Here is a 14,154-nt window from a genome sequence, read left to right as displayed (position 1 = left end):
TCAGAATGTCTGGATACCACAACCACTTGACTCAGCTAGGAGTTAATCTTCCTGATGATAGTGTCACTGACAAAGTTCTTCAATCACTACCACCAAGCTATAAAGGCTTCTTGATGAACTATAATATGCAAGGGATGGAGAAGACTATTCCCGAGCTCTTCGCAATGATAAAGGTTGCGGAGGTAGAAATTAAGAACGAGCATCAAGTGTTGATGGTTAACAAGACCACCAGTTTCAAGAAAAAAGGGCAAAGGGAAGAAGGGGAAATTCAAGAGGAACATCAAGCCAGATGCTGCTCAAGGGAAGAAGCCCAAGTCTGGACCTAAGCCTGAGACTGAGTGCTTCTACTGCAAAGGGACTGGTCACCGGAAGCGGAACTGCCCCAAGTATTTGGCGAATAAGAAGGATGGCAAAGTGAAAGGTATATTTGATATACATGTTATTGATGTGTACCTTACTAATGCTCGTAGTAGCGCCTAGGTATTTGATACTGGTTCTGTTGCTCATATTTACGACTCGAAGTAGGGGCTACGGATTAAACAAAGAATGGCTAAGGACGAGGTGACGATGCACGTGGGAAATGGTTCCAAAGTCGATGTGATCGCCGTCGGCACGCTACCTCTACATCTACCATCGGGATTAGTTTTAGACCTAAATAATTTTTATTTGGTGCCAGCGTTGAGCATGAACATTATATCTGGATCTTGTTTAAATGCGAGACAGTTATTCATTTAAATCAGAGAATAATGGTTGTTCTATTTATATGAGTAATATCTCTTATGGTCATGCACCCTTGATGAGTGGTCTGTTTTTACTGAATCTTGATAGTAGTGATACACATGTTCATAGTATTGAAGCCAAAAGATGCAGAGTTGATAATGATAGTGCAACTTATTTGTGGCACTGCCGTTTAGGTCATATTGGTGTAAAGCGCATGAAGAAACTCCATTCTGATGGACTTCTGGAATCCCTTGATTATGAATCACTTGTACTTGCGAACCATGCCTCATGGGCAAGATGACTAAAACTTCGTTCTCTAGAACAATGGAGCGAGCAACAGAGTTATTGGAAATCATACATACTGATGTATGTGGTCCAATGAACATTGAAGCTCGCAGCGGATATCGTTATTTTCTCACCTTCACAGATGATTTGAGCAGATATGGGTACTTGATGAAACATAAGTCTGAAACATTTGAAAAGTTCAAAGAATTTCAGAGTGAAGTGGAAAATCATCGTAACAAGAAAATCAAGTTTCTACGATCTGATCGTGGAGGTGAGTATTTGAGTTATGAGTTTGGACTTCATTTGAAACAATGCGGAATAGTTTCGCAACTCACGCCACCTGGAACACCATAGCGTAATGGTGTGTCCGAACGTCGTAATCGCACTTTACTAGATATGCTGCGATCTATGATGTCTCTCACTGATTTACCACTATCATTTTGGGGTTACTCTTTAGAGACAGCTGCATTCACATTAAATAGGGCACCATCTAAATCCGTCGAGACGACACCTTATGAACTATGGTTTGGCAAGAAACCCAAGTTGTCGTTTCTTAAAGTTTGGGGCTGCGATGCTTATGTGAAAAAGCTTCAACCTGATAAGCTCGAACCCAAATCGGAGAAATGTGTCTTCATAGGATACCCAAAGGAGACTGGTGGGTACACCTTCTATCACAGATCCGAAGGCAAGATATTCGTTGCTAAGAATGGATCCTTTCTAGAGAAGTGAGTGGGAGGAAAGTAGAACCTGACGAGGTAATTGTACCTTCTCCCTTATTGGAAAGTAGTTCATCACTGAAATCAGTTCCAGTGATTCCTACACCAGTAAGTGAGGAAGCTAATGATGATGATCATGAAACTTCTGATCAAGTTACTGCCGAACCTCGTAGGTCAACTAGAGTAAGGTCCGCACCAGAGTGGTACGGTAATCCTGTTCTGGAAGTCATGTTACTTGACCATGACGAACTTACGAACTATGAGGAAGCGATGATGATCCCAGATTCCGCAAAATGGCTTGAAGCCATGAAATCTGAGATGGGATCCATGTATGAGAACAAAGTGTGGACTTTGGTTGACTTGCCCGATGATCGGCAGGCCATAGAGAATAAATGGATCTTCAAGAAGAAGAGTGACACTGACGGTAATGTTACTGTCTACAAAGCTTGACTTGTCGCGAAAGGTTTTCGACAAGTTCAAGGAGTTGACTACGATGAGACCTTCTCACCCATAGCGATTCTTAAGTCCGTCTGAATCATGTTAGCAATTTCCGCATTTTATGATTATGAAATTTGGCAAATGGATGTCAAAATTGCATTCCTTAATGGATACCTTAAAGAAGAGTTGTATATGATGCAACCAGAAGGTTTTGTCGATCCAAAAGGTGCTAACAAAGTGCGCAAGCTCCAGCGATCCATTTATGGACTGGTACAAGCCTCTCGGAGTTGGAATATACGCTTTGATAGTATGATCAAAGCATATGGTTTTATACAGACTTTTGGAGAAGCTTGTATTTACAAGAAAGTGAGTGGGAGCTCCGTAGCATTTCTGATATTATATGTAGATGACATATTGTTGATCAAAATGATACTGATTTTCTGAATAGCATAAAAGGATACTTGAATAAGAATTTTTCAATGAAAGACCTCGATGAAGCTGCTTATATATTGGGCATCAAGATCTAAAGAGATAGATCAAGACGCTTGATTGGACTTTCACAAAGCACATACCTTGATAAAGTTTTGAAGAAGTTCAAAATGGATCAGGCAAAGAAAGGGTTCTTGCCTGTATTACAAGGTGTGAAGTTGAGTCACACTCAATGCCCGACCACTGCAGAAGATAGAGAGAAAATGAAAGGTGTTCCCTATGCTTCAGCCATAGGCTCTATCATGTATGCGATGCTGTGTACCAGACCTGATGTGTGCCTTGAGTTTAGCAGGGAGGTACCAAAGTAATCCAGGAGTGGATCACTCGACAGTGGTCAAGAACATCCTGAAATACCTGAAAAGGACTAAGGATATGTTTCTCGTATATGGAGGTGACAAAGAACTCGTCGTAAATGGTTACGTCAATGCAAGCTTTGACACTGATCCAGATGACTCTAAGTCACAAATCGGATGTGTGTTTTCATTAAATGGTGGAGCTGTCAGTTGGTGAAATTCCAAGCAGAGCATCGTGGCGGGATCTACGTGTGAAGCGGAATACATAGCTTCTTCAGAAGCAGCAAATGAAGGATTCTGGATGAAGGAGTTCATATCCGATCTAGATGCCATACCTAGTGCATCGGGTCCAATGAAAATCTTTTGTGACAATACTGATGCAATTGCCTTGGCAAAGGAATCCAGATTTCACAAGAGAACCAAGCACATCAAGAGACGCTTCAATTCCATCCGTGATCAAGTCAAGCAGGGAGACATAGAGATTTGCAAGATACATACGGATCTGAATGTTGCAGACCCGTTGACTAAGCCTCTCTCACGAGCAAAATATGATCAGCACCAAGACTCCATGGGTGTTAGAATCATTACACTGTAATCTAGATTATTGACTCTAGTGCAAGTGGGAGACTGAAGGAAATATGCCCTAGAGGCAATAATAAAGTTGTTATTTATATTTCCTTATATCATGATAAATGTTTATTATTCATGCTAGAATTGTATTAACCAGAAACTTAGTACATGTGTGAATACATAGACAAACAGAGTGTCACTAGTTTGCCTCTACTTGACTAGCTCATTGAATCAATGATGATTATGTTTCCTAACCATAGACATGAGTTGTCATTTGATTAACGGGATCACATCATTAGAGAATGATGTGATTGACTTGACCCATCCGTCAGCTTAGCACGATGATCGTTTAGTTTGTTGCTATTGCTTTCTCCATAACTATACATGTTCCTATGACTATGAGATCATGCAACTCCCGAATACCATAGGAACACTTTGTGTGCTACCAAACATCACAACGTAACTGGGTGATTATAAAGGTGCTCCACAGGTGTCTTCGTTGGTGTTTGTTGAGTTGGCATGGATCAAGATTAGGATTTGTCACTCCGATTTTCAGAGAGGTATATCTAGGCCCTCTCGATAATGTACATCACAATAAGCCTTGCAAGCAACGTAACTAATGAGTTAGTTACAGGATGTAGCATTACAGAACAAGTAAAGAGACTTGCCGGTAACAAGATTGAACTAGGTATTGAGATACCGACGATCGAATCTCGGACAAGTAACATACCGATGACAAAGGGAACAACGTATATTGTTATGCGGTTTGACCGATAAAGATCATCGTAGAATATGTAGGAACCAATATGAGCATCCAGGTTCCGCTATTGGTTATTGACCGGAGACATGTCTCGGTCATGTCTACATAGTTCTCGAACCCGTAGGGTCCGCACGCTTAACGTTCGGTGACGATCGGTATTACGAGTTTATATGTTATGATGTACCGAAGGTAGTTCGGAGTCCCGGATTTGTTCACGGACATGACGAAGAGTTTCTAAATGGTCGAGACGTAAAGATCGATATATTGGAAGCCTATGTTTGGACACCAGAATGGTTTCGGGTGAAATCAGGAGTATACCGGAGTACTGGGAGGTTACCAGAACCCCCCGGGAGGTATATGGGCCTTATTGGGCCTTAGTGGAAGAGAGGGGAAAGAAGCAAAGGAGGGGGCGCCCCCCCAAGCCCAATCCGAATTGGGAGGGGGCCTGCCCCCCTTTCCTTCCTTATTCCCTCTCCATCCTTCTCCCCTAGAACCAACAAAGGGATGGGGGGAATCCTACTCCCGGTGGGAGTAGGAATCCTTGGGGCGCGCCTAGAGAGGCCGGCCCCCTCCCCCTCCTCCACTCCTTTATATACGGGGGAGGGGGCACCCCATGGACACACAAGTTGATCATTGATCTTTTAGCCGTGTGCGGTGCCCCCCTCCATCATAATCCACCTCGGAAATATCGTAGCGGTGCTTAGGAGAAGCCCTGTTCCGGTAGCAACATCATCACCGTCATAACGCCGTCGTGCTGACGAAACTCTCCCTCGAAGCTCTACTAGATCGTGAGTTCGCGGGACGTCACCGAGCCGAACGTGTGCAAATTGCGGAGGTGTCGTACCTTCGGTGCTAGATCGGTCGATCGTGAAGACGTATGACTACATCAACCGCATTGTCATAACGCTTCCGCTTACGGTCTACAAGGGTATGTAGACGATACTCTCCCCTCTCGTTGCTATGCATCACCATGATCTTGCGTGTGCGTAGGATTTTTTTTAAATTACCGCGTTACCCAACAGTAATGAGTTATGTTTGGATATATTTGCATAGAAGTTATATTGTCATGGATCCTCCGACATGTGGTGTTTACCTAGGATCTTTTGCTAGCCAAAAATTTGTACTAAGTAGAGATACTACTTGTGCATCCAAAAACCCTTAAACCTAGTTTCTTGCCATGAGTGTCCACCATACCTACCTATGGATTGAATAAGATTCTTCAAGTAAGTTGTCATCGGTGCATAAAGCAATAAAAATTGCTCCTAAATATGTTTGATATTTTAATGTAAGGGAAAATTGAGCGTTGTACGAACTTGTGATGGCAAAGTAATAAAAGCGACGGACTGCATAATAAAGGTTGCTATCATAAGGGGAAATATAACGTGGCGTTCCTTTGCATTAAGAGCTTGGGCATACAAATAAAAAGCACATGGCAACCTCTACTTCCCTCGGCGAAGGGCCTATCTTTTACTTTTCAGTATTTACTTTTATGTAAAGAGTCAATAGTATAATTTCTCATTTCAACCACAACTATTCTCTAGTGGGCAAGCATCATGTGGTGGGGAAAGACCTAGGCACATATGACCAGTCAAATATATTTGATCATGATTTATTATTGTTGACAATTATCTCTATGATAAATGAGTTGGGAGGCGAAATATTAAGCCCCTATCTTTCTCTGTGTTCGATGGCTGCATTTGTTCTAAGAATATGCTTTGAGTAGTAACAATCATGGAAGACTATATGATGATTGAGTATGTGGAGCTCTTAATTAGACTTTGTTGAATAAGTTGAATTGCAATTGCTTGGTGACTGAGAACATAGGTTGTTGAGTTTTAAGAGAATTCATTATTCGAACCTTAACATGTGAATTGGTTGCTATTTTAATATGAGAAGTTTTATAAGAAATAATTGTTGTTATGATGCTAGGAAAAGTGACTGAAATTGTCATTGATCAAACTTTTGTACTTTGGTAGCATTCACACTTCATAAATTATTTCTTTTATCATTTACCTACTCGAGGACGAGTAGGAATTAAGCTTGGGGATGCTGATACGTCTCCAACGTATCTATAATTTATGAAGTATTCATGCTAATATATTATAATTCTTGGATGTTTTACAATCATTTTATAGCAACTTTATATCATTTTTGGGACTAACCTATTGACATAGTGCCCATTGCCAGTTGTTGTATTTTGCTTGTTTTTTATATCGGAAAATCAATATCAAACGGGGTTCAAATGCAACGAAACTTTTTGGAGATTTTTTTGGACCAGAAGACATCCAGGGGGCCAGAGAAACACCTGAGGGGTGCCCCGAGGGGGGGCACAACCCAACCAGGCGTGCCCAGGTGGGTTGTGCCCACCTCGGTGGCCTTTCGCACCCCCTCTTCACCCTATAAATCGTCAAATATTCCAAAAACCCTCGGGGTTACCCTAGATTATAAGTTCCGCCGCGTAAGCCTCTGTAGCCATGATAAACCAATCTAGACCCGGTTCCGGCACCCTGCCGGAGGGGGGAATCATCACCGGTGGCCATCTTCATCATCCCGGCGGCCACCGTGATGAGGAGGGAGTAGTCCACCCTCGGGGCTGAGGGTTTGTACCAGTAGCTATGTGTTTAATCTCTCTCTCTCTCTCGTGTTCTTGATGGCACGATCCTGATGTATCGGGGGCTTTGTTAATATAGTTGGATCATATGGTGTTCACCCCTCTCTATCTTGTCATGATGAATTGAGTTTTCCCTTTGAGATTTTGGTTTATCGGATTGAATACTTTTATGGATTTGAGAGCACTTAATATATGTCTTGCATATGAATACCCGTGGTGACAATGGGGTATTATTTTGGTTCACTTGATATATATTTTGGCACTCAACTCGTGCATTCCTGAGGTGACATTGGGGTAATCTATGCATAGGGGTTGATGCACGTTCTCGTCTTTGTTTCTCCGGTAGAAATCTTGAGGCACTCTTTGAGGTTCTTTGTGTTGGAATGAGTATTATGAATCTGAATTTGCTTTGGTGTTATTTTAGTACGAACTCTTGATAGATCGATCGGAAAGAATAACTAAGTGTTATTTTAGTACGAACTCTTGATAGATCGATCGAAAACAATAACTTGGTGTTATTTTAGTATGAACTCTTGGATAGATAGATCAGAAAGAATAGATACAAATAATTTCTTCTTATGTTCTCCGCTAGATAAGAACTTTGGAGTGATTTTTCGTTGCACGTTGAGGGATGGTTATGTGATCCAATTGTATTAGCATTGTTGAGAGATTACACTAGCGAAAGTACGGACCCCAGGCCTCATTTTCAATCATTGCAATACCGTTTGTGCTCCGTTTTATCAATTGCTATCTTGTTGTTTTTTATTGTTCTTATTACAAAAACCAATATCTATTATTCATACTACACTTGTATCACCGTCTCTTCACCGAATTAGTGCACCTATACAAATTATCATTGTATTTGGTGTGTTGGGGACACAAAAGACTTTTTATTATTTGGTTACAGGGTTGTTTGAGAGAGACCATCTTCAGCCTGCGCCTCTCATGGATTGATAAAGCTTAGGTCATCCACTTGAAGAAAAATTCCTACTGTCCTATAAAATTATGCGCTTTGAGGGCCAACACGTGTCTACAAGAATAAAGTTGCGTAGTAGACATGAAGCTCTTTTCTGGCGCGGTTGTCGGAGAGGTGAGTGCTTGAAGGTATATCTTTAAATCTTGCAATTGAGTCTTTTTGTTTCTTATTTTATCACTAGTTTGGTTTTATAATAGAAAAGTACAAAAAATAAAGATTGGGTTACCTCAGGTTTTCTTTATTTTTATAATGTCTATTTTGAAAATAAGGATTCCGATAATTGTGCTAGACATCCGCGAACGCTCATGAGCACTTGTTAAAGGTTCAACCATACTAGGTGTCATTGTATCAAATATCAAGTTTGACGACCACAACTCGCTTGATGCCATCGCCTCCGTTCGACTACGAGATAAAATGATAAAAGACTAGTGTCATGTGGTAAGGAATAAGCAATGCGACATAAGATATCTAAAGTGGGGAGTGGGCTACCCAATTGTGTTTACATGAAGTAGTCATGAGTTACTAAGAATATCAACAAGTTGAACGGAGCTTGTCGCAAACTCGGTTGCTCGGATCCTAAGTTAATGAGATTGCCTCAGTTCGTTGACAAATGAGCACGTGACAATCAAACGAGCGCTCGTTAAGCTCACCGAGCATTGAGCTTTATTCCCACCCCCGGTGCGAAACGAGGTAGGAAATATTCTCGAGATTATAGGACTGGAAAGAAAGCAATGTGGACGTGAAGAAGGTAGATAGTCTAGGTGGGAATAATTAAGGCTACCTTTGGTAATACAAATTATCAAAATCCGCATGCCCTCTTTTTTTTAGTCTTTTAGTGTTTGTTTGATACGTTTTCGTCCTTCCTAATTTTTCCATAACATACTATTAAATAACCACATCGCAACACATTTCGTCGACCCCAGATCGACCCTAAATGGTCGCCGCCTGACAGATGGAAGCCATCCCTATATTTTTCAGTGAAACATTGTCAGAGGGGAGGTGCTCCTGTCGTTTTGTTAAGGAAAAGAGAGTTGGCCTGGTTTGTAAGAAAAATTAGGCCGAAACAACACAACATTAAGGAAAATACGTGCACCCTGTAATTTGCTTGCATTTTCGTAGTCAATTGTTTCAGCCAACAAATAGGAAGTGTTCGTATATTTTTGTAATCCAAGCACAACAAGGGCTGAATTCAGTGTGTCTTTGACGATTGCAATGGATCAATGCAAAGTCACGAAAGCATTTAGGTGCGTAATTTTTCACAATGCCGAATTTGACAAAAACTCGTTGCACAAACCGAAGCCGCCTGCCAAGTGCTTGAGTGTCAACCTGAGTTTTTTTTTTGTGAAACAAGAACCTGAGAATTCCGACTTGCGCTCAAGTTCACTGTGAATTCAGAGGGCGGCTAATGGAAATTCAGTTTCCTGGGAGAGAAGACACGGCAGATGCAGCCGAGGACGCTCCCGCGCGGCCGCGCCGCCGTCCTGCGCGCGGTCACGGGATGCCGCGGCCGCCGCGAAGAGCAGGCCCTCCACTGCCTCGTCTGCAAGCTCGGCCTCGCCTCCGACGTCGTGCTGGCGACCGCCTTGCTCGTCCGCTACGGCAAGCGCGGCCTCCTGGCTCCGGCCCAGCGGCTGTTCGACGAGATGCCGCGCAGGGACGCGGTCGCCTTCAACGCCATGCTGGCCGCGCTCGGCGCCTCGGGTAGGGCGGATGACGCGCGGAGGCTGTTCGACCGAATGCCGGAGCCGGACAGGACCCCCGCGTCGTGGAACACCCTGCTCACGTGCTACTGCAGGGCCGGCGACCTCGCCTCCGCCAGGGCAGTCTTCGAGGCGAGCCTGCACGCGGCGACGAGCAGCGTCGTGTCGTGGAACGCCATGGTCGACGGGTACTGCAAGGCCGGGCGGATGGACGCTGCACGGGAGCTGTTCGACCGGATGGGCTCATCACTGCGGGACGTCGTCACCTATAACACGATGATGGCCGGGTACTTGCGCCGGGGAGACCCAGCCGCCGCCATCGCGATGTTCCGCCGGCTGACGCAGGAGGGGGATCAGGAGACGCCGAGGCCCACCGCGGTCACCATTGCCACCGTGGTGATGGCTTGCACGCAGGTGGGGGACTTCGGCTTTGGCCGGGCGGTCCATCTCTCCGCCCGGCAGCTGCTGGGGACGAGCCCCGACGCCGTGCTGAGCAACGCCCTCATGGACATGTACTTCAAGTGCGGGAGCGTGGACCGCGCGCTCGAGGTCTTCAGCGCCATGCCGCCCGGCGCGCCCAACCTCTTCTGCTGGAACACGGTGATCGCGGGGCTGGGCAGGAACGGCCGCGGCGAGGACGCCGTCAGGGCGTTCCGCGACATGGTCGAGGCGAGCAAGAAGAACAACGAGGTGAAGCCGGACTCGGTGACGTTCGTGGCGCTCCTGTCGGCGTGCAGCCACTCGGGCCTGGTGGCCGAGGGCCGGGCGCTCTTCGGCGAGATGCTGCCGGCCCACGGGGTGGGTCCCGGGGCGGAGCACTACGGCTGCATGGTGGACCTGCTGTGCCGCGCGGGGCTGCTCGGCGAGGCCGTGCGGCTCGTGCGGACGATGCCCGTCCGCCCCAACGCCAAGGTCCTGGGGTGCCTGCTGCTCCACGCGCGCGGCTCGGGGGACGGCGTCGCGTCGAGCGAGTGGGCGGCGGGGCGGATCGCGGAGCTGGACGGCCGCGACGGCGCCGCGTACGGGCTGTCCAACCTGTACGCGTCGCTGCAGAGGTGGGATCACGTCGAGAGGCACCGGAGCAGCGCGGCCGTGGCGAGCGGCAAGGAGCCTGGACGGACCAGCTACGATCCGCATGCGCGCTAGTTCGAGGCACCGACTCGTATGTTTTCTGCAAGGAGGGCACACACGTGCACACACACGGCACCGCACGACGGGAGCAGTGATAGGGAGCCCACGTCTGCAGTGACGTTGGCGCGGCGTAAGCACTTGCGGTAGCACTCAACGGATTGGAATGCGAGAGAACCTTCCCGTGTCTTCTTCCTATCGGCACCTGGGGCAAAAGTGACCGTTCGGTTCTACTCCCTCCGTTCCAAATTACTGGTCGTAGAAACGGATGTATCTAGATATATTCTAGTTCTAGATACATCTATTTCCGAGACAAGTAATTCCGAGTGGAGGAAGTATATGCGAAAAAGGAAAAACAAATTGCATGAACTGATTGGGAAAAGAATTACTGCAGGTAATCAGAATTTTGAAGTAATCTTGGTATACTTTTTTTACAAAGGAAATTTTCAACCTATTCATAATAGATCATGACAGTACAGAGAAAATCATATGTTACAAAAATTGCAACGGGTCTATAGAGCAATCATCGCCGTGCTATGACTTTACAGGACCAACACACTAGACCAACCATCATCGATGAAGAAATTTATAGTGCGAAAGGATCAAATATGTAAACACACGAACAAAGACTGGATCACCGAGACCAGAACCGACAGAATCTCATGATATGCGACAAAGACACACCTCCACACACTCTTCAAAGATATGCTAGGCATACCATCGGGGCGGGAATCAAACATGGACGCACCTCCACGGTCCAAAGACCATCGGATGTGAGACGGACTGACGACTGTGCCGACATGAGGAGGAAGAAACCTAATCCTGTGGGAGTCGTTTCAGGAAGAAAAAGAACATTTTATCTTATACTACTACATATCCATTGTATAAACCGTTATTTTCGTTTTTTTTTGGCGAAAGAAACTGGATAGCGGCTGCATGGGGTAATATAACCCGTGATAGTCTAAAAAACACCACCATTGCATATATGTCGACCTGAAATCACCTTCTTAATTAAATGATCTAGAAAAACGTCATTGTGCTATGCATGAAATTTCATTTTCGTGAAGTGCACGCTAACAAAAGCCTCTAGTCCAGGATACCTGCTGATGAACCAGCATTGACACCGACTACCAGGATCGATAACCACACATTTGATTAGTGCGCAAACGGAACACGACCACATACAATGCATCTCGCTCATGCTCCGTGGTTCACACACACGCATACGCTGACGGAGAGAGTGGCGAGTTCAGGGAAACGGGAACAGACCGGCTGGTCAAACAAAGACGACAACGCCACACGGCCACACGGGAGGGGTCCAATCACCAGCACCTATAAATACACAGCCAGGCCCTCATCCTGATTCAGCCACAGACATACAGAAACAGAGCTCAGAAGCAAGAAACAGAGCAAGATTTTTACAGATTCCTTTGCAATTTGCGTAGCATCCAGTTCACGGCGAGCAAGATGGTGGCCAAGGAGGCGATCCCGCTGCTGACGCCGCACAGGATGGGCCGGTTCGAGCTCTCCCACCGGGTGGTGCTCGCGCCGCTCACGCGCTGCCGCTCCTACGCCAACGTCCCGCAGCCGCACGCCGCGGCCTACTACTCGCAGCGGGCCACCAAGGGCGGCCTGCTCATCGCCGAGGCCACCGGCGTCTCCGCCACCGCGCAGGGGTACCCGGAGACCCCCGGCATCTGGACGCAGCAGCAGGTCGACGCCTGGAAGCCCATCGTCGACGCCGTCCACCGCAAGGGCGCTCTCTTCTTCTGCCAGATCTGGCACGTCGGAAGGGTCTCCACCAACGGTAAGTTGGGAATCCGGACATGCTATTTTTCTGAGAGAGAAGAATCCATGCTATTTTCTGTTGATAAACTGTACTACCGCTCTGAGATTTATTTGTTGTCACTATCATCCGCTCTGAGATTTACTTGATCCTTTCCTAAGCAATTAGGCATTTAGGCATCCATGTTTTTTTGTGTTGGTAACCTATTTGATCCCACCGATTGATTAATTGTTACTTATCTTGCTCTCTGTTTATATTCGAACAAACCAGATTTCCAGCCAGATGGACAGGCGCCGATCTCCAGCACTGACAAGCAGATAACACCTGATGCTGAGTCCGGCATGGTCTACTCCAAGCCCCGACAGCTTCAAACGGACGAGATACCGCTGATTGTCGATGACTTCAGACGCGCTGCCCGAAACGCCATTGAGGCGGGGTTCGACGGCGTGGAGATCCACGGGGCACACGGGTACCTATTGGAGCAGTTCATGAAAGACAGCTCTAATGATCGCACCGACGAGTACGGTGGCAGCCTCGAGAACCGGTGCCGCTTTGCGGTGGAGGTAATTGATGCTATAGTCCATGAGATTGGTGCGGATCGCGTAGGCATCAGGTTGTCTCCATTCGTGGACTACATGGACTGCTTCGACTCGGACCCACATGCACTCGGGATGTACATGGTACAACAGCTCAACAAGCATCAAGGATTTGTCTATTGCCACATGGTAGAACCCCGGATGGCAATTGTGGATGGTCGCAGACAAATACCCCACGGGCTTCTGCCATTCAGGAAAGCATTCAACGGCACTTTCATTGCCGCTGGAGGGTATGATCGAGAGGAAGGCAACAAAGTGGTGGCCGACGGCTATGCTGATCTCGTTGCTTATGGGAGGATCTTTCTAGCTAATCCAGATTTGCCAAAGAGATTCGAGCTCGACTCATCATTGAACAAGTACGACCGTAACACTTTCTACACGCAAGATCCTGTCATTGGCTACACAGATTATCCTTTCCTTGAAGGCGGCTCGAATGCCGGGTAGTTCACCCACTCGACTTGAATTAGTGATGTGCTTGATTTTATAAAGTATGTAATGATTTATTCAATGTGTGTATGCACGGGGCATGTGCACTGTATCATTTTCACCCATAATTTACTTTTGTTCTCCCATGTAATGCCAATATGTCAAGATATTATTTTTTACATCAACAATGACATCACTGCCTTCAACAACCTGTAAGACAAATTCTATTCCCACGGTACCCAAAACAGTGGTGCGTCTTTACCGGTTTGTTTCATTTTGATGAGGAGGGGACTTCCCTATCCGGTCTATTCCAATAGCGGCTTCAGTTACAACTTGAATTTCCAAAAGGATTACAACTTGAATTTCCAAAAGGATTACAACTTGAATTTCAACAACATTGAACACTATGATTCTCTACTAATTGAACTATAGGTTGTTCCTCCCTTTGGAAGTTACCTCATAGGCAGGGGAGGCTTCAGTTGCTACAATTTTTACGAGCACGTGGTCGATGAGCGCATGTGCATCCTGGATGCGGGATACAACCACATTTTTTAAGATCATAAAGTATGTAATGATTTACTCAATGTGTGTATGCGCGGGGCCTGTGCATTGTATCATTTACACCAATAATTTACTTTTGTTCTCCCATGTAATGCCAAT

The 14,154-nt window shown here is 46.0% G+C and overlaps 2 protein-coding genes across 2 annotated transcripts; both read left to right on the top strand.

The window, feature by feature from the left end:
• The first annotated feature begins 9,270 nt into the window (after nt 1–9,270).
• Nucleotides 9,271–11,189, top strand: LOC125524769 (putative pentatricopeptide repeat-containing protein At3g15930). Its single transcript, XM_048689798.2, has one exon. It carries the CDS (start codon nt 9,301–9,303, stop codon nt 10,702–10,704), a length of 1,404 nt encoding a protein of 467 aa, XP_048545755.2. The 5' UTR covers nt 9,271–9,300; the 3' UTR covers nt 10,705–11,189.
• An 857-nt stretch (nt 11,190–12,046) lies between these two features.
• On the top strand, nt 12,047–13,673 carry LOC125524143 (12-oxophytodienoate reductase 1). The gene is made up of 2 exons (XM_048689215.2): nt 12,047–12,493; nt 12,743–13,673. The coding sequence occupies exons 1-2, from the start codon at nt 12,154–12,156 to the stop codon at nt 13,510–13,512; spliced, it is 1,110 nt and encodes a 369-aa protein (XP_048545172.2). The 5' UTR covers nt 12,047–12,153; the 3' UTR covers nt 13,513–13,673.
• The last annotated feature ends 481 nt before the right edge of the window (nt 13,674–14,154 follow it).

Source organism: Triticum urartu, chromosome 7A (assembly GCF_056163025.1).
Source record: "Triticum urartu cultivar PI428250 chromosome 7A, HENAU_Tu73, whole genome shotgun sequence".
In the NCBI taxonomy this organism is placed as follows: Eukaryota; Viridiplantae; Streptophyta; class Magnoliopsida; order Poales; family Poaceae; genus Triticum; species Triticum urartu.
Note: the sequence above shows the minus strand (reverse complement) of the source record. Positions and strands in the feature narration are given on the sequence as shown.

Bases quoted from the DNA above. Each gene is read 5' to 3' on its own strand.
- LOC125524769 (XM_048689798.2), top strand. From the start codon at position 9,301: ATGCAGCCGAGGACGCTCCCGCGCGGCCGCGCCGCCGTCCTGCGCGCG.
- LOC125524143 (XM_048689215.2), top strand. From the start codon at position 12,154: ATGGTGGCCAAGGAGGCGATCCCGCTGCTGACGCCGCACAGGATGGGC. The intron at 12,494-12,742 runs GTAAGTTGGGAA...CGAACAAACCAG, and splicing joins CGGAAGGGTCTCCACCAACG to ATTTCCAGCCAGATGGACAG.